Genomic DNA, 20,393 nt, shown 5'->3' on the forward strand with positions numbered 1-20,393 from the left:
CAAGAAGTTTGTTGTCACTCAAATTTTTTGAATTTGAATCCAATAATTCTTTAACATATTCTGCATCAACACCATCAAAACCAAGGTCTTCACTAATTGCAAGGATTTCTTCAATCTTGTTGTTCACAGGATTTTGAAAACCACCTAAGTCATTAGCGCATTCTGGCAAAAGGTTTTTCCAAACAGCTCTCATGCAGCTAGAAGACACTTGCTGCCATGTCTCATTGATGTTTTCAATTGCGTGTTTAATGTTAAAATTTTTCCAAAATTCTTGGAGTGTAATTGCATTTTCGCCCATTGTTGTTTTTACTGCCTTTGAGAATGTATTTTAAAGAAAATAGGTTTTGAAAGTTGCAATGACACCCATACCCATGGGTTGTGGCAATGATGTATTTGGTGGAAAAAATAAAACTTCCACATTCTCACACAGATCATTAAGAGAATTTGGATGACCAGTTGCATTATCTAAAAGCAAAAGAGCTTTGAAAGCAAAGTTATTTCTCATGGGAGGAATGACATCATCATGCTCATGACTTTCTTTCTCTCGGCCAGGAAACACTCCTTGAGGCTTGCATGTTTTTGGATGGTAAATTTAAAGATGCATTAATTAAAACTCTTGCAATGTATATAAAGGGATTGTCGCAATTAATTTTGTTGCGTTAAGTAAGGGATACCTATATTTCATTTGAATTCATTCATTCATTCATTCTATATTTACAACATACAAATTTATGGGACATCCTGTATACGTGTGTATATATGCACGCACGCACGCGCGCACGCACACACACACACACGCACACACACACACACACACACACACACACACACACACACACACACACACACACACACACACACACACACACACACACACACACACACACAAATTCTCCATTTACAGTAGATTAGTTCCAGAAAAAATCATGTAAATGAAAACCATGTAAAAAAGAATACGGTGCATATGAAAAACTAGAAGAATGGTTCCAGATGTGAAATCCTGATATGAATAATAAGTTATTTTCAAACAAAACACACACACACACACACACACACACACACACACACACACACACACACACACACACACACACACACACACACACATATATATATATATACATACATGCATCTCTTAAAGAAAATAGCATGTCATTAATAAAACAAAAATGTGAAAATGTCCAAATACACCTGCACATATGATTATTAGTTCAATTTTATTCGGCATCGCTTTCTGACAGTAGCCATATTCTTTTGTGTGAGACTGGAATTAAATCATTTCCATCACTTGAAACACATTTGGCTGTCCTGTTCATAGTGCAATGGCAAAACGTTTTCTTGTTTTCTTCAGTAAAAGGAACTTAATTATCTCTAATTTCCAACAATTCTGAAGGTCGATTTTTTTTTTTTGTCCAGAACTTTGTGATTAATTGTTGAAATCCTGTTTCGACTAGATCTTTGTATAATTCTTCATATCGCACCATACATGACTCTTTAGTTCACGTTTAAACTTTCCAGCTTGTTCAGTATTTGAATCATGTGTAAGAAAATAACTTTGCAATTTTACTAGACATTTGAAGCCACTGTAATTAATTCTGCAGTGAGTAGAATCTCTTCATCATCATCATCATCATCACTTTTTTCTTTTTCATCGTGATTCTCAAGGACAGCTTCTATTATTTCGTCATCACTAACAGCCTTGTCAACATCAATTCTTCAATATCTGCAGATGAAAAATCATCAAATCCTTCTCTGCCAACTGCATGTGCTAATCTGATGATATTGGGATATTCAGTTGTATGCAAAGGTACAGGGATTTTCTTTTTCACACATTCTGGCCAAGTAACTTTCCAGCATGCATTTAAAGTTGATAGGTTCAATTCTGATAATGCCGACTTAGCAAGTTTGATGCAATCCAAAATAGAAAATTTCTTCCTCACATCAATAACTGTTAGTAAATTATCCTTATCTAGTTTATCCAAAATGTATTGGAATGTTCTTCTCATGTAGTAAATTTTGAAGGTAGCAATCACACCCTGGTCTAGTAGTTGTATTAAGGATGTTGTATTAGGTTGCAGAAAACAAAATTCCACATTCGGGTGTTCTAAAACATTATAGGCACATTGTCTATAATCGATAAAACTTTAAATGTCCAGATTTTTTCCTATCAAATAGTGTTTTAACTTCTGGAACAAAACATTGATGGAACCATTCATTAAAAATTTCTTTTGTAAACCAACCTTTTTTATTTGCCTTCCAGTGTACTGGTACATGTTAAAATCCACAATTTTATTTGATCGTGTGACTATTATTTTAATGCAAAATAATAGTCTTGGCTGCTTTAAAGCCACCAACACTTTTTGTGATTCCGCTATATAAGTTCTACTTGGCATTTGTCTACATTCTGTAGTGTAGAGTATTCCTGATATTTAAAACATTGAGGGGGGGGGGGGGTTTCCCAAAATTCAAGTTTAAGTACATATGTACTGTACTAGGAAATGATAATTATAATGGAAATACCCTTTTTAACAGAACTGAACTCAAACAGAAATTTTAAGAATAAGCACCATTTGAACCATGTTAAATCAAAATATACAGTGTAAAAATATAATTACTTTTGTTTTCTATACTGTTTATTTTGAAATCGTGTAAAAAAAGCCATGTAAAAAGAGAATTAGCTGTATATATATATATATATATATATATATATATATATATATATATATATTAATAAAAGAAATATAATGTTAAAAAAATGAATATATATATTTATAAACTGTCCTCCTAAAACTAAAATGTGGTTTGGAACCCTTGGAAAAATGTACAGAAGACATATTTGTGCCATACTAAGGAATTTTTATAAATATTAATTTTAATATAAAATAAAATTTTAAATTAAAGCTTATAATATCAAATAAAAATAAAATCCCAAGGTGAGCCTCAGCTACTGGACGGGTCCGCAGGTGGTGGATAGCGGAATGGCTTAGCTGCGATGAGGGGAAACCTGAGCACTTCTGAACCGAGGCAGTACTGCAAATATCTCATTACCAAACACTATAACATGGTCATGTTGTCATACAATGGTCATACTGCATTGTCCATCACGCGGGTCACCAAGGGATGTGTTCAGGATTTAGGCAGAGGGACCCGTTCGAAAAGTATGTTACAGTCTTCCTTAGACACCACTCCTCAGCACTCTGCTAGAGGAAACTTCATCAATGGGCAAGCTACCTCTTTGAGGAGGTGTTTAGGGGCAGCGCAAAGAAATGGTTCTGCAAAAGAACGGAAATGGCAATGACAACGGCACCAGACTATGGCTTTAGGCAACTGGAACATCTTTTCTCTGGCAGGGAAGAAGAAGGAACTGGTCGAGGAAGTCAAGCACTACCAACTAGATTTAGTCGGGCTTTCTTCGACCAAGAGGAGAGGCTCTAGAACTGTCGACCTGGATGAGGGGTGGAAACTCTACTAGTCTGGTGCGAGCCTGACAGTGTCTGCTCAGGTGGGTGTGGGAATACTCACAAGCTCCCGGCTGTTGGACTTCTGCTGTTAGTACAGCAGAAGTCCAACAACTTGTCCATAATGAATACCTTCTTCCAGCACCAAGAAGCCACAAGTATACCTGGTATAGTTCGCCCACCGTTTGTAGGTCCTGATTCGTGTCTTTCCAAGAATAGTCGATTCATGCTGAAGGGGAGAAAGAAATGAAGGACGTCCGAATTGGTCGCCAACACGCGAAATTACGTGCTTTATAGGTAACATTTTCCAACTGTTATACAAGCAACATAGTTAACTACAATAATCATAAAAGAGAAGTTAATTTTCCGACCTTTAATAATAAACAACTCATTCCACAATACGGACTGCGGACTGATTACCCTATTATCGGAATGGGTTCTCCTTTTTCTGAGATGCGCAGAAGTGTCGAGGGACCTCTAATCAGTGGGCAAACTATACAGGGATACACTTGGAAAAAGGTCTCTGATTGACTTCTTTATAGTCCCAGCAGAAAACTCAGTGCTGGACGTTCATGTGAGGAGAGGGGCAGAACTGTCAACCCACCACCACCACCTTGTTGTCTGCACTCTACAGCTACAGAAACCAAATGCTACCATCAGCGCTGGTACACCCAAGCAGCTATACCACGTGAAATGGGAGGCATTGGAAAATGAGGCTGTGAGGAAGAATTTTACAGATAACATTTCCTCTAGGTTCAAAGAGATTCCCAAGCATACTGCAGATGTGGAGGAAGAGGAGTGGGAGCTGTCACTGCCTCTGCACTCTCAAGCTGGGGCAGAAAGTGGCTCGGCATGGCAACAGGCAGTGAGAAAAGGACACCTCAGTGGAACCAAGAGGTCCAAAAAGCTGTCCGGGCAAAAAAGGAGGCCTTCCTAACATGGGTAAGGTCACCTGAGATGCTTCTCCGGTACATTGAGGCATGAAAAGTTGCTGCTGAGGCAGTAAAGACAGCAAAGCAGAAGGCTTGGGAGTCCTTTGGAGAAAGATTAGACTCCTCCTATGCAAATACAAACAAAGTATTCTAACTGCCATTCACTGCCTTCGAGGGAGGAAATTGTGCACCGCAAGGGCAATTAAGGTCTCTGATGGTGCACTTTTAACAACCGAGAAGGATATCCTTCACAGATGGAGGGAATACTTTGAGAGCCTTCTCAACCCAGGTGGCACAGCAGCTGTGGACATCCAAGAGGTGCAGATCAGGGCAATGACTAGTCTCATAGCAGAAGAAGTCCATTCAGCAATAAAATCGCTAAAATCGGTCAGGGCTCCATGTAATGATGATATTCAGCCCAAAATGCTAAAAGCCTTAAATCGAGATGATGTTCTCTGGCTGGCTCGAATGTTTTCAGGCTGCTTGGATATCTGGACGAGCACCAAAGCAATGGCAGACAGGCATAATAATACCAGTGTTACATCATTGTTTCATTATATATTTTACCTCTATTGTTCTCTTTGTGCCTACTGAGATCTGGCTTCTATACTGACTTTCTGGGGCCATTTCTCTCTTCGAGCTCTGATGAAATTTATTTGTTTATGCTGCGCCACTCAGGACTCTAGGATAGAAATTCTTATCCAAAGAAACTTTCCCAGAATTCAAGTAATACCTTATATAGATTAAGCAGTTAGGTAGACTGAGTTCTCAGTATACAGTCATGGCCTTGACAATCTTAAATTTCCCCCTTTTTCTCTAAACATAGGTTCGATATTTTCGTGAGTGGTAAAATTCAATCTCTTACTCAGACAAACTCAGGTATACATGGGAAAACATATTTATTATTTATCTAAGAACATTACAATTTAAATAACACATATAATCAACAAAATCAAGGTTAATACTAAAATATAAGTAAAGCAGGGTAATAATAATCAAACATACAGACTATTCAAACACACTCATGAGAATCTTGTGTTCATCTATATCACAAACATGGATGTCGGTATTAAACTAGATTACTGCTACTAACGACCCATACACATTTAACTTGGTCCAAACAACTTATGAACGTAGACTACCAGTCCAATTCGATTAACATAACAAAGGAAATTGTCTCAAAATCTCTCTCTTTTCTTTTCTAAACTCTGTCCATTTTACACCTTCATCACCAATAGAGAGCACATAAAAGGGAAGATTTGTACATTACCACCTTGTTAGGAGATTTCTCGATCCTTCCGTCTGTTCTTTGTTATAGATTGTCCCTCCGTATGATGGATTGCTGCCACGCGGGAGTCACATGCTTGTCCCGAATAAGCCACTTATTTTTTCTGGGCTTACGAACTTTTTGCATCACCACTTCTAACATGATTTACCTTCAAAGGAATCCTTTGCTGCTTTCTCATCAGTTAGATCCACATCGATGGTCTAAAACTCGAACACTGCCATCATCTTGCACTATATTTTCTTCGACTCGCATCGCTCAGCAACGGGAAACATGCTGTCGCTTTACCATCTTCACATGTCTTGTTGGTTATCAGGCATGCTGATCCGCTCGGGAACTTTGAGAAGGAGACCCACGGAGAGGGCACACGCGACCGGGGAACACCACAGGAACCAAGAGAAAACATGTAAAAAGGATAATAAATTTAGTTTAATCCTTTATCCAAGTGTGAGCAAACAAAGTTTGCGCCTGAAAGTATCTTAAGGACTAGGGTAAGGTGGTACAACACCAGGACACTCCTTGCAAAGGTGGAGCAAGCTACCAACACTCCCATCTCAGTATCTCCCATAATGCAAAACACATACTTGTCCCGAATAAGCCACTTGTTTTTTCTGGGCTTACGAACTTTTTGCATCACCACTTCTAACATGATTTACCTTCAAAGGAATCCTTTGCTGCTTTCTCATCAGTTAGATCCACATCGATGGTCTAAAACTCGAACACTGCCATCATCTTGTATTATATTTTATACTTTCAACATGTAAAAAGGAGAACTCTCTCCACGATGTGAATCTGTTTTAAACCCTTCTATAGCACTCTCTTTCCGCACTCCAAACTTGTTTACGACCCTCTCCCATTTGCTGTCATCGAGTGACTTCACCTCCTTGCTGTATGCGCATCACTCTTTTTGGGAACGTGAATTTCTTGCACTTTCCACGATGCCTACTCATCGCTCGTTATGTCATCTTTGATGGTCAAACTGCAACCTTTGAACTTTCGTTTGCAAGACGATACACGACTTTATACATGGCATAGTTTAACATTGATGTTTTTGACAAATTAAGATTCCATCTATTTTAGACAATATCCTTAAACATAGTACAATTTAATATTTATTTCCTCCTTTGATTTCACTTTAATTTAAGATTCAACTTCTTTTATATTTTAATTCCTTTTTAAGCAAATTTAATATCTTCGTATATTATGTCTGCTTTGCCAAGAGTACAAGTGTGCTTTTGCTTGATATTGTTCTCTTGTTAAATCTTGAATGGAGGGGTTCTATTCTTGATAGAGATATCATTCAAGATCTAACACCAGTCTTCAAGAAGGGAAGAAGGGAGACCAGAGAGATTGCAGCAACTATTACTGATTTAAAAAAAAAATATATATATATATATATATAATGTTTCCTTGGTTGTTAGATATTTTACAAACGAAAACAGAACTTACTATGGACTTTTAGATTTTTATGAAGAATTTGACAAGAGTGCAAATTCAATCTAATCTTTACTGCCTCTCAGCACGCTTAGCGGATAATGCTAATGTCAATTCTGAAGTGTTTAATTCTGTTTATAAGCTTTTATTAGATGACAATGATAGAATCATCCAGGCTAAATGTCCTACCCACATAAATTCATAACTTAGCAAAGAAGACATGCTATAATGTGTAGAAACATTTGTAATCAAGAAGAGATGTGGATGTTGTCTGCTAAACAGGTGGAAGCCATTAAAGAATTATTGAAATTTTTTAAAAGTGAAACAGCTAATCTCGTGTGATATGGACCAACAAGATAGCTTTCATTATTGCCTACTGTTGATGAAATACTGGCTGGTGATACACCCAAGACTTATTTGATGAACAAAGCAGAGACTTTGATTATTCCAATCCAAAGAATAGGTAAACTGTTCTAAATAGTTTCAAAAATATTCTGAAGAAGTTGGCAGTAAACAATCTTTCTGCACCTGATGTATATGGTGCCATGAACAAATTTCACAATAAACTGATGCAGAAGAAGGCAATTCTTTTATGGATATTTACCTGTTCAAGAATAAAAAAAAAAGTCTGAAGCAATAAAAAATAAATTAAAGATGACTTTACATGTCTCTAGAGCAAAGAAATTTCTTATTTAGAATAAAAATTTGAATTTAGTCAAGTTAATTATGCATTTTTGAAAATTATGGAGACAACTACCATGTTTGAATAAAAACTTTAGTTTATTATAACTAAAATTTATTATAACCATGGCTCATAAATAAACTAAAGTTTTTATTCAAACCCAGTAGTTGTCTCCATAATTTTCAAAAATGCATTCGAATCACCGTGTAAGCTTAAAAGAAAGGATTACGTTAATTATCTTTTGTTTTACAACTCTTTGTTTTAAAGATCAACAGGTAAAATACAATAATTTGCCGACTGTTATTGAAGTTCTCATATTTTCAAAGTTGATATGAACAAACCATATGAGTGCAAGGATTCTAGGAACCTTGTAGAGAAATGAATTAGATTTAGATAAAGCAGTATAGTATAAGTGGTTAGTAACCTTTGATGCTCTTACTAAAGCAAATATTTAATGCATATCTCTTCTTAAAATTGTAGCATACTTTATGAGCATCCCATGCTCTTATTCATTTGTTGAACAAGCATTCAGTATTATGACAGGACACTGGAGAGATATGTGAAAGTTGCAGCAGTGTGGAGCTCATCAAATCTGAGCTTTGGGTTAAATACTTACTCTGAGTTGTATAAATCTTTATTTATATATAAATAAATATAAATAAAACTTGTTCCGACTTTTATAAATAAAAAGCAACATATTGAAATCTGCCTGTAGATCATCTAAGCACTGTTTCATAAATTGTTTAAAATAATTTGATAATGTAACCTATTAAACTATAAACCAAGTTAAAATAACTTTGCATAATTTAGATCTATAAGTTAATTAATGATTTAGAAATTTAAAAAAAAAAAGATTTTTGAAAATATGTTAAAAATGTTGTTCTAAATGTTTAATTATATTTAAATTGTTCTTCATTAGAATGAATGAATGAAACATTACTGTAATACTAATTTATCAATAAACCGGTCTGGGTAGTGACCTCTTCTCATAATGAATGTAAAACAATATATATACATCTCTTAGGAGAAGGGTTTTACATTATGAAAAAATATTAAAGTTAGTGAGGGAGCTTGCTCCACCTTTGCATGGAGTTGCCCTGGTGTTGTACTATCCAAGTGATCATTTGCAATTGGTTCCGCTGATAGTTTTTCGGCATTGAAACTCTATGGATGTCGATGGATTTCGACCCGAGTTTCGTACCCGGCTATAAAATAAAACGGGATTTAACATCGCCCTCTTAATTAATTAAAATACTGGAGTGTTTCATGATTATTAATAAACAATTCTTCAATTATTAATTGAAGAATCAATAAATAATACCACACACTATCTGATCAAAAATATCTGGACACATTTTCGTAGCACTGGACAGGGTTATGTACATTATAACCATGGCTCATAATCATACAGGTATAAAAAGAAGCATATGGTCTTGAAATCTTCATAGCTTCTATGGTACTATCATTTGCCACTGTTGCAACAGAACTGTAATTGCTGAGAACAAGTGTTATAATAAAACAATGTAATATATGTACATATATATAGTTTATGCATTTAATGTTAAGCCATTATGCACTTTGGCATATTAAAAGAATATATTAAAAACTAAAAAGAAGTTAAGTTATTCAATAAATATTTGTTTTTATTTAACATACCACAGAATTTTTCATCTGAATGATCTCCACAGTCATTTGTCCCATCACATATCCGAACCCGAGGAACACAAGTCTGATTATTATGACACTGAAACTGACCAGGCTTACACAAGAATGGAGCTGCAATAAATGATTGCATCTGTTAGGTATATGCAACATTTATTTATATTAGATAGATATCTATATATGCATATAATAAAATTAAAAAACACATAAATTATGTGATCAACATATACTTACGACAATCATTTTCATCCGAGGCATCTTTACAATCCTTGTTTCCATTACATCGTAAAAAAATAGAGATACAACGCTCATCACCTCCACCACACAGATGATGACCTTTGGTACAATTGGCAATACATGTATGATTATTGTGCAAAAGGATGAAATTATCAGGGCATAAACAAGAGTAACTAACTCCACCTGGTGAAATAAGGCAAAGGTGAGAGCATCCACCATTGTTGTCACCACAGGGATTCTCATCTATATAGAAAATTCAATCGTTAACATAGACTTACATTTGAAAACAATTAGATGATGCACTAAATATTCAGAATTAAGTAACAGACTAACATTTTTATATAGTCTTTATAGATCTGTCATCATAATTATAACTTTAGCTTATTATTATTATTATTATTATTAACACCAGACCTCCATGGAGTGAAAGATTCATCACAGGAGGTGCACACTGTTACAAAGCCCATCAAATTGTGCTTTAAACTCATTTAAATTGTAAAATCAACAGATTAATATAAGTATTTTCTCTTCATGGATAACTTCCTGGAGCAGAGTAATTTTCTGAAAATTGTTTCACAGAAGCTACTCAGGTAGGATAAAATTATTTATTTGCAAAGGGTGTTAACTATGGGCCAGAGTGAGATGACTTTTAATTTGGAACTGATTGTAGTGAAAAGCTATAGTTGTTAATCCTAGAGAGGATTAGGAAAGGAATTTGTTTCCTTGAGAAGAATTTTTTTTTTATTCCTGAAATTAAATTGGAATGAGAAAGTGTACCTCTTATGGAATTTTTTAAAATTTTCCATAAATAATTATATTTGTATAGTTATTTTAATTAAACAGTTTCTGATTAGAAAAGTGTCCAGTTTTCTACACAGAAACACGAATTGATCTCAACATATTTAGTGATAACGTACTGCTAAAGTATAAAGATTAAATATGAAAAATGTGTAGTTCGTAGGATTGTCTTCTTAATTTTCTGGTTGGAAGGCTTATAATAATAATAATAAGTAGTAGTAGTAGAAGAAGAAGAATACATATTCTGTTAAAAACAATACATTCCCTTTCTTTCATGCTTACACAGTGATCAGAATACATTATGAAAAATTGGGGAGACAACTACCATGTTAGAGCAAAACTTTAGTTTAATATAAACCAAAATGAACACTTGACGTTTAGACCTTCATATCAAGGTCATCATCTGGAGCATACACATATATACAGAGAAACAAGCTACACTACAATTTATATGGTTTCTAAAGTTACTGACCAATCCTTACAACAATTATTGGCCTGGCTTCTGGCAAAAAAAAAAAAAAACCTTTACCTCTCAGATCACGTTCTCAACATCCTACACCGAATTGACTGGAAAAGTACCTGCTCTTTACATCATACAAAAACCTGATATGAAAGAAAATTTAAAAAAGCCTGTGAAATTCTGATTAACCACCCTAATCTCAACAATAATGGTGGCATAAAAATTCCAAGAATTTGGATGGCACATATTCAGCCTACTTAGTATCTAGCAAACTTTAGGACTTTAAGCAGTTTTCAGCTTTTATTGGAAACTATTCCATACCAATTGGTTGAAATTTACATGTATAATCACAGTTTATTTATTTATTTATTATATATATATAAACATGTAGCTCTCCAGCCCCATTTAATTTTGTAACCTAATAGATAATAATAATAATAGGACTCTTAGCTTTGATGTAGTAAAGGTTTTTTTTTTTTTTTTTCACCAGAGGTCAGGCCAATAATTGTTGTAATGGTTGGTCAGTAACTTTAGCAAACCATGTATATTGTAGTGCAACTTGTTTCTCTGTATATATATATATATGTGTATGCTCCTGATGATGACCTTGATATGAAGGTCAAAACGCCGAGTGTTCATTTTGGTTTATATTAAACTAAAGTTTTGCTCTAACACAGTAGCTGTCTCCATAATTTTCCATAATGTAATACATTCCCTTGAAATTTCCCTGTTGATGAAAACCAAAAACTATAAAAATGCATTCATATATAGAAGTAGGGAGATTCTTGTTCTATTGTATAAGGCTTTGATTAGGCCACACATGGACTACTGTGCCCAGATTTGGTCACCTGGTTTTCAAAAGGATGAAGAGATGTTAGAAAGGGTCCAGAGGCAAATGACTAAGGTAATTTCTGACCTCTGGAATGTCGAATATGAGGAAAGATCGAGAAGATGCAATTTACAGAGTCTGGTGGATAGGAGGAAGATGGGAGATATAATAGAGACCTACAAGTTAGTAAGGGGTTGTTATAAGATCAATATTGGAGAGGTTCTACAGAAAGCAGTGGGAGATCAGGGGAGAACCAGATGTCACCCCTGGAAACTGTATAAAGAGGGTGTGAGCAGGGAAGTGAGAAACAGGTTTTCTGCATGCACAGTTGTGAATTGCCTGAGAGTGTAGTGTCTGTAGAGAATTTGAGTGTGTTTAAAGCACGGCATGATGAGCTGTGTGTTTGATAAAAGAACCTCCTAAATGAGTCGTTGACTCCATGGGGTCTTGGGTAGTAGAAATAATAATAACATAAATAAGAATCTAAAAAAGACATGCTAATATTAAATATTTATAAATTAACTGAATTTTAATGACATCTTTTTTATATTCATCACATTAATAATAAATATAAATACCAGCAAAATGGCTTTAAAACTTACAAGGAAGTTGGCGAAGAGGATGATATATTTGAATATCATATGGTCTATGAGATGTGTTGCGTAGAATTTCCAAATTTTTTCCAGTAAATTTGTTTGCTCTGTATACTCCTTTCATATTCCAGTCTGTCCAATACATCCAGTCATCAAATACAGTAATAGCAAATACATGTGGTACAGCATTACCACTTAAAACTTGGTAACGATGGCGACCATCGAAATCGGCAAACCTTGAGAAAAACAAGAATAAAACACTCTATACTATAACTAAATTTCTTTATAAATAAAAAAAAATTTTTTTTTAATACTAAAATTTTGTATTATAATTAATACTAAAAAACTTTTTTATTGTTAAAACATTATTTTCAAATAAATAAATAAAATAAAATAAAATAACAAAAAACCTTTATCTTAATCAAATTCGTGCTACGTAACTTACAGAAGCATACAGAATACTAGGATCAGCCTATATGAAAAGTTTGCTTTATTACTAATATCCTACTGAAAATTTTCCTCCAAATCAGCCTGTTATCTGTTAGGACACTAACATTGTCAAATCTTATAATCTTATATTTCAGTCTTCTAAGGCATGTTTAACTGAGACTGGTCTAGATCTTGGTCTTTCTACTGCCATCCTGGGGATCAAATACCTGCTTAGCTAAACTTTTCCTCTCACATTCTGCTAATCTGTGAGCAGAGCTAATCTTAGGTGTCAATGCCTGAAATTAGCTTTAATTTTTCTCCATACTCTCATACCTATTGTCTTGACTGTTTGTTAAGGTATTTTATTTCTAACCCAGCTCCCAGATACATAACTGAAAATTGATTTGAACACTGCCCTGTAGAAAGTTAGTTTAATGTTTTGACTAATTTTTCTTATATTCATTCATTATTTGGGTTGAACCCAAATTGTTCTTCTCCAAATTTAGCTTCCACACTTTTTCTTAGCCTTTTCTCAAAGTATACTTACACATAAAATCTTATCTGGAACATCCAGGTAAGATTTGTTGGTCATTCGGTGTGATTTTCTTAATTAGAAATGGATATGAGTGCTCTAATCCAGTAGTGTTGAATTCAAACTTCTGACCAAGCCTTCTGAATTACTTAGTACAATTAATGCAAAACTTTTATAATTCTGTGTTTGAGCATTTATTGCTAAATATCTAGTACTCAAGCTGTGTTTCCACATTTTAGGTTCTTAACAGATTCTTCTGTCTCAAGTATTGATATGTACTTTTGATTTTTGCTTTTACTGAATATTTTTTACCACAACTCTGTCACTCTTCTTGTTTCATTTAACAATCTTTCAAAATAATTACTCCAAACTTATAGGATAACTAGTAAAAAACTCTTCAGTTTTTTTTTGTCACCTTTATCTCTGAATTTTTTTTATAGCAGTCTTTCCTCTATTTCTAAGCATTTTCAATAGCCTCCAAAATATTTTTCCTGATATTTATCTTCTGTATTCTTACAAAAACAATTTCCTATGGCTATTGTTTAGACACTTACAGACTGCTTTTTGATTTGTTATGTTTTCTCAGTTATCTCAGAACATATGCTCGTTTACTTGCAAGGAACTTTAAACACGCTTTCTGCTTTTCCAGGATTGCCTCTTTAACTTCCTAAATCCAACATCTGAACTTCATCATATGACTCACTGGCTGAATCAATCAAATGTTTTCTTCAGTGTCTGCCAATCAATTTCTAAGGTTTGATTCTTGTTTTCAAACTCTTTCATTTTTCCTTGAATAACATTCATATATTTGAGTCTACAGTTTACCTCTGAGAACTGCTTGTCTTTGAACTGCAGTTGAAAAAGAGATTATGGAAGAGATATAAGGAGAGGGATGAAGGACAGATACACAAAGAATATAAGACGCACGCCGGGAGAGTGACCAGAATGGTGAGGAAGGCAAAACTGGAATAGACTGGAAGTGTCTAATTATAGGCCTGTTTGCATGTAATCAGTAGTTGTTAAGGTCTTGGAGAAATTAATGAGGTTAATATATACAGTGTTGGGCAGATGAGGGTAATGTTATCTGTGAGAATCAACATGGATTTGTTAAGGGGCGCTCTTGCTTTAGTAATATGATTGCCATTTATAATAAAGTGACAAGAGCATTAGATGAAGGAAAGGCATATACTGCCATTTTTTTTGGATTTTGCAAAGCCATTTGACTGGGTGCCACATGATAAGCTGATATTTAGGTTGTAGCACATGGGTTTAAACGTCGGGTTAGTCAAATGGATTCAGAATTGGGTGACTGATAGGCATCAGAAAGTTGTGTATGGTGGGGCAATATCGAGGAAGCAGACGGTTACAAGTGGGGTTCCACAGGGCTCAGTACTGGGACCTGTATTGTTCAACCTTTATATCAATGATATTGTCAATGGATTGCAAGGGGACATTCAGTTGTTTGCAGATGATGTGAAGCTTGGAAGGGTTATCAGTAATAGGGCAGATGTGGCAGCCCTGCAAGAGGATTTGAATAAACTAGACAGATGGGCAAATGAATGGGGGATGTCGGTTCAATGCAGCAAAATGTCAAGTCTTGAGGTTTGGGAACCATCAATGGGAGGATGCATACTTGATTAGAGGAGCTGTACTGGAGGAGGTATGGAAAACAAGAGATCTGGGGGTAATGATTGATAGAAAACTGAAATTCAGGGAGCATATTGCAAAGGTGGTGAGGGTAACTCAGAGGATTGCTGCAATACTGAGAAGGACACTAACCTGCAGAGATAAAAGCGTTATCATTCTGTTGTATAAGACTCTGATCAGACCACACTTAGACTTGTTCTCAGATTTGGTCCCCAGGATTTGAAGGGAATAAATTGACTGTGGAAAGGGTAAAGAGGCAGATAACAAAGGTAGTTTCAGGACTGTACAATATGAGTTATGAGGATCGACTGAGGGAATGTGACTGCAGAGTTTGGTGAATAGAAGAAAGAAAGGTGATATGATCAAGACTTTTAAACTGTTGAGAGGCAGTTTACAGGGTAGACATTGGAGAGTTCTCTTGGTGGAATGGCAGGAAGGAGCGATGACAATGGGCCATCCCTAGAAGTTATGAAAGGAGGGTGTGCACAAGAGGGTGAGGAGTGGTTTCTTTGCGTGGAGGGTGGTTGAACCTTGGAATACATTGCCTGAGAGAGTGGTTGGAGCGGGAACGGTCAATGGGTTCAAGGAGTGGTATGATACACTGTGTTTCCTAAAAACGACCTCCCACGATGAGTCTTTTGACTCCATGGAGGCCTGGATAATAATAATAATAATATATTTTTATTTTCATTATGAATTTCAGATATCATTCTGAAAATTAAATATTGACCACTGCCTATTTCAAATTGCCTGTATACTCAACCAGTGTGAAGCTATCACAATCTACAATAACACAATCAATGTGTCTTTTCTTATTTGTTGTATCTTTTTGTCCTGTTAATTTTGCATATCACTATGTTAGAACATGGTGTTAGTAATATCTAGTACATATCCAGAAGAGAAATGTAGCAGGTATATCTCATTATTAATAAGTATGCTCTTTTCTTCAGATTTTCCTAAAACATTTCTAATCTGGTATTCGTTTCCTGCTCTGCTGTTAAGATCTCCTACAAGTATCCATTTATTACATTTTTCTTTGGGTTAGCTGTCCTAAACTTCCTCTATTTCTTCCTTAGTAGAACCGTCTGTGGCTTGATAGGCACAAATTCTTAATTTTTACATTTATCCGCATCGCTCTTTTTGATACTGTCTGCTATTCAAGAAGATAGCCTTAATGTTCAGTGTTGAATACCGTAGCTACTCCTTCCTTTCCCCAATAATTATCACCTAAATATAACATCTATATTTGTTATTCAGAATTCCAATGTTTTTTTCCTTCTTTATGTTGGTAACACGGTTGTATCAATTTGAAACTTCTCTAAGTTGACTTCTTATGTGAGCAATGCTGATGTTGAGTATTTTCCAGCTCTGATTTCTGATGAAAACACTGAGGAGAGGGAGGGCCTTTGTTTAACTGAGTGACACAGCAGCCAGCATGAAATTTCATCATGCACCACCAATCTGTTTTGGATTAAGTCAATATAGAATACAGTTTAGTAAGCTAAATTCCAAATTACCTGCCCACCCTTGTTTGGTTGGTAAGCAGGCAGATCACAATTAACTGGGTGACCAATTGTGTGGTTCTCACCAATTAAGTAAGAATTAGATGATAGATCAGATATCCCAGTTGGTTCGTTGCATTCCTTAAAAGGCTATGTGGAAATCTTTTCATGGTTATCTAGCTTTGACCCTTACGAGTAAGCAACCCTAAAAATAAAAATAGATGAACCAATATTCACAACTGAAAATCAATGTGTTTTTTCTATCTTCTATATTCTGGAAGTAATTATTTTAGAAGACTTAAATGAAAAAAGTAATGATGGAACAGTAGCAGAAAATATTCAAGAGGAATGCACATATCACTATCTGAGGTAGAAAAAATAAAATGTGAAAAGGAAGTAGGAGCTGATTATATGCAATCAAAAATGCTCAAATAGGAGGTATAAAAGTTTTGCAGTAGCTACACTTCATAATTCAGAAGGCCTGGCCAGAAGTACAAATTCCAGATGATTGGAGTAGAGCACTTACATGTATAAAGGGGAATAACAATGAATATGAGAATTACAGAGGAATTTCTCTACAAAGTGTTTCAGGCAAGATTTATGCAAGAATATTTAAGAAGAGCTAGGAAAAACTGTGGAAGGGAAACTTGGGGATAAATAAGCAGGGTTGAAGCCAAAGACAGGTTGTTAAGATCATATTGTCACTGTAAAATAAATAGTTGAGAAATCATGAAAATATAACAAGGAGCTGCACTTAGTTTTGCGGATCTGGTAAAGTACACAAGGTGCCTAGAGAGAAGCTCATCAAAATGCTAATATGGGGTAAATGGAACATTATACAGTGCAATCCACAGTCTATATTTAAATTGGAAGTCAGCAGCATGATCATCATCCTGTTCATTGGGCATCCACAGGTGCCGTACGGCCACTCCGATGCCCGTTGATGTGCCACACCAGTCCTCGCTATGTAGTCCAGTTGTATGCTTTTCTGGAAGCCTCAACTCTCTGGAGATCAGTCACTCCACATACACCATCCTCATTGATGATCTACCACTTCTCTTTTCCCAGGAACTTTACCTTCTATCACTGTTCTAAGAAGTCTTCCTTCTATCCTTTCAATGTATCCAAACCATTTTAACTTTCTTCTGTCAGTATCCTTAAAGTTCTACTGATCTTTTCTAACATGACATCCTCAACAGCCTTCTGTAACACCACATCTCAAAAGCAGCCATCCTTTTCTTACTGACTTCTTTAGCTTCCAAGTCTCACATCCATAAGTCGCTGTTGGAAAAACAACTGCATCCAAAATCTTCAATTTTGTTTCCATGGAAATAGATTCATCCTTCCAGATTGTAGACAAGTCTCTGACTGCTGTTTTAGCCATTCCTAATCTTTTTCTGAGCAGCAATTCTTTGCATTAATAATAGATCTGAGGCATACAAACTTGCTGACTTCCTCAATTTTTTTCTCCAGTAAGGTACACTTGTTTCTCAAGAGCTTCGCTGTTTGTATTTCCTTTGAGAACTATAATATTTGTCTTGCTAGGATTGAGTTGAAGTCCTCTGTTATTACTGATTTTGTTAACTTTATCAAGAATTTATTCTAGTTCTTCTTTGTCATATTACAGAGAAGTACGATATCATCAATGTACCTCAGATTACTGATTAATCTACTGCCTATCCTAATTCCTGTCTTCAGCTCATCTAATGCTTCATGCATGATGTCCTCAGCATATATATTAAACAAGTGAGGAGAAAGTAAGCATCCTTGCCTAACTCCCTTTCCAACCTGAAGCCAATGAGTCAATTCAATACCTGTTCTTACCATGGCTTCTTGCTCTATATGCAAGTTGGCTATCAACCTGATAGTGTGTTGAGGAAACCCCTCATTCTTTTCATTACTTCCCTTCCCACAGTTTTACATGCTGAACAGTCAAAAGTTTAAGAGTAACCTAAGAAACGTTATCAGAAGGAATCTAAATTCTTTATATTTTTCTATGATCTGTTTAAGGCAAAGGATCTCATCTCTGGTGCCCTTACCTTTCCTAAAACCTGCTTGTTCCTCGGGCATCTCTGCCTCAACTCTGGTCTCAATCCCATTTAGCATGATCTTCAATAAAATTTTGCTTGTATGAGATATTAAACTAATAGTTCTATAGTTCTTGCAAGCCTTCATATCTCCCTTCTTATGTAGTGGTATGAAAACTGACTTCTTCTAGTCTCTAGGCCATGATCCTCTCTCCCATATTCTTATAATCAATCAATGAAACACTCTTATCTCTCCATCCCCTGTGGCCTTAACTCTGCTGGGATTTCATTTGCACCTGGGGCCTTATTGCTGTTAAGCTGCTTAACTGCTCTTTCAACTTTATGCCTAAGTGGGGAAAGTTCCAAATCGGAATTTTCTTGGTGAGAGGGCTCCTCCAAATTTTCTTTATCCACTCTATTGTACAGTTCCTCACAGTATTCTTTCCATCTGTTTTTGATTTCCGATTCTTCTGTTAATAATGATCCAATCCTGTCTTGGATGACATTCAATTTAGGCTTAAACTTGTGCTTTAAGTCATGAACTAAATAAAATATCCTTTTATAATTGTGCCTCCTCATCTGGAACTTTATCTCTTCACATTTATTAGTATAAAACTTTGCCTTGTCCTGCTTGATGGCTCTTCTGACTTCTCTATGTAATCTCTTATATTCTTCAGTCCCTGTGTCTCTTTGTTTTTCCAACTGCCTTCTTTTGATTAGTTCCCATGTTGAATCTGATATCCATGGGTCTCTTAGTCTTCTTATTGGTCTGAGATACTTCTTGGCTGTATCCTGTATTATCACTTTGACAACTTCCCAAAGCATTTCTGGTGAGTTCTACTCATTGGTCTCCGAAATTATCCAACCAAATTGATGTTTCTTCTGTGAATTACTCTAATATCTAGTCTAGTAGGATGTGTCTGACTTGGAAGTTTTCAGAGTCTCAGTTTTACTTTGGTTCTTACTAGCTGATGGTCTGTACCACAATTTGCACCAGGACAACTATTCACATCAGAGATGCTTGTCTTCCACTGCTTGTGAGCCAGGATGTAATCAATCTGGTGCCTTGGCCTATCAGTGTTAGATGTCCAAGCATAGGTCCATCGTGGATGTTTCTGGAAGCAGGTATTGGTAATAACTAATCTGTTAGCAAGGGCAAATTCCAACAGTCTTCACCACGGGTGTTACGTTCACCCAGACCAAACGTGCCACACTCTGGCCTGACTCTCATACTCTTTCCCACTTTTGCATTTAAGTCCCCTAAGACGTAAAGTGAGTCTCTCCTTGGTAGGCAGTCCAAAACAGTCTCTAAGTTTTCATAGAATTCTTCACTCTTTTCATCAGGCCTATTTGTGTGGGGTGCATAAACTACAACAATTGATACATTAGTAGGCTGAGTCTTAAGTCTAATAGAAAGTATCCTATCATTAATGGGGTTATAACCAAGAAGGTGTCTTGCCTGAACTGTTTTCAGTATCACAGCTACCCCATGATGCTTTGAGTAGTCTCCTGAGTAAACAACTAGCTTACCATCCTGTTTTTTGAAGTGGCCTTCTCCATTCCATCTAGTTTCTGTAATTCCCAGAATGGCAATTTTATACCTATCCATCTCTATATAGACAATCTCAAGAGTACTCATCTGTAGACCCCAAACATTTCATGTGGCTATGTAAAATTCCCTTCTAAGATTAATCCTATACCTTCTGTGTTCCTCATTCACAATATCACTGACTTTTTGTTGGAGACTGTAATATACTTCTTGAACAGGACCCTCTCCCTAAGCACTGAACATGGCTCTGATTATTCTGTGCAACAACTGATGAAGCATGAGATGTATTATAAGGCACAACCATATGCTGGCCTGGATGACCAAGTGGTTAGCATAT

General features: G+C 35.7%; 1 protein-coding gene across 1 annotated transcript in view; it reads right to left on the minus strand.

Annotated features, from left to right (window-relative positions):
* mgl (low-density lipoprotein receptor-related protein megalin) overlaps positions 1-20,393 on the minus strand; it is an 890,817-nt gene that overhangs the window by 209,617 nt on the left and 660,807 nt on the right. The window contains exons 58-60 of the mRNA XM_090412774.1: positions 12,380-12,606; positions 9,688-9,933; positions 9,448-9,567 (exon numbers count right to left, since the gene is read on the minus strand). Of these exons, the coding sequence (XP_090268900.1) occupies positions 9,448-9,567; positions 9,688-9,933; positions 12,380-12,606 (593 nt within the window). The remainder of the gene's footprint in view (positions 1-9,447; positions 9,568-9,687; positions 9,934-12,379; positions 12,607-20,393) is intronic.

The sequence above is a fragment of the Typopeltis vanoorti genome, chromosome 23 (assembly GCF_054136105.1).
Source record: "Typopeltis vanoorti isolate ZY-2024b chromosome 23, IOZ_Tvanoo_1.0, whole genome shotgun sequence".
Lineage (NCBI taxonomy): Eukaryota > Metazoa > Arthropoda > Arachnida > Uropygi > Thelyphonidae > Typopeltis > Typopeltis vanoorti.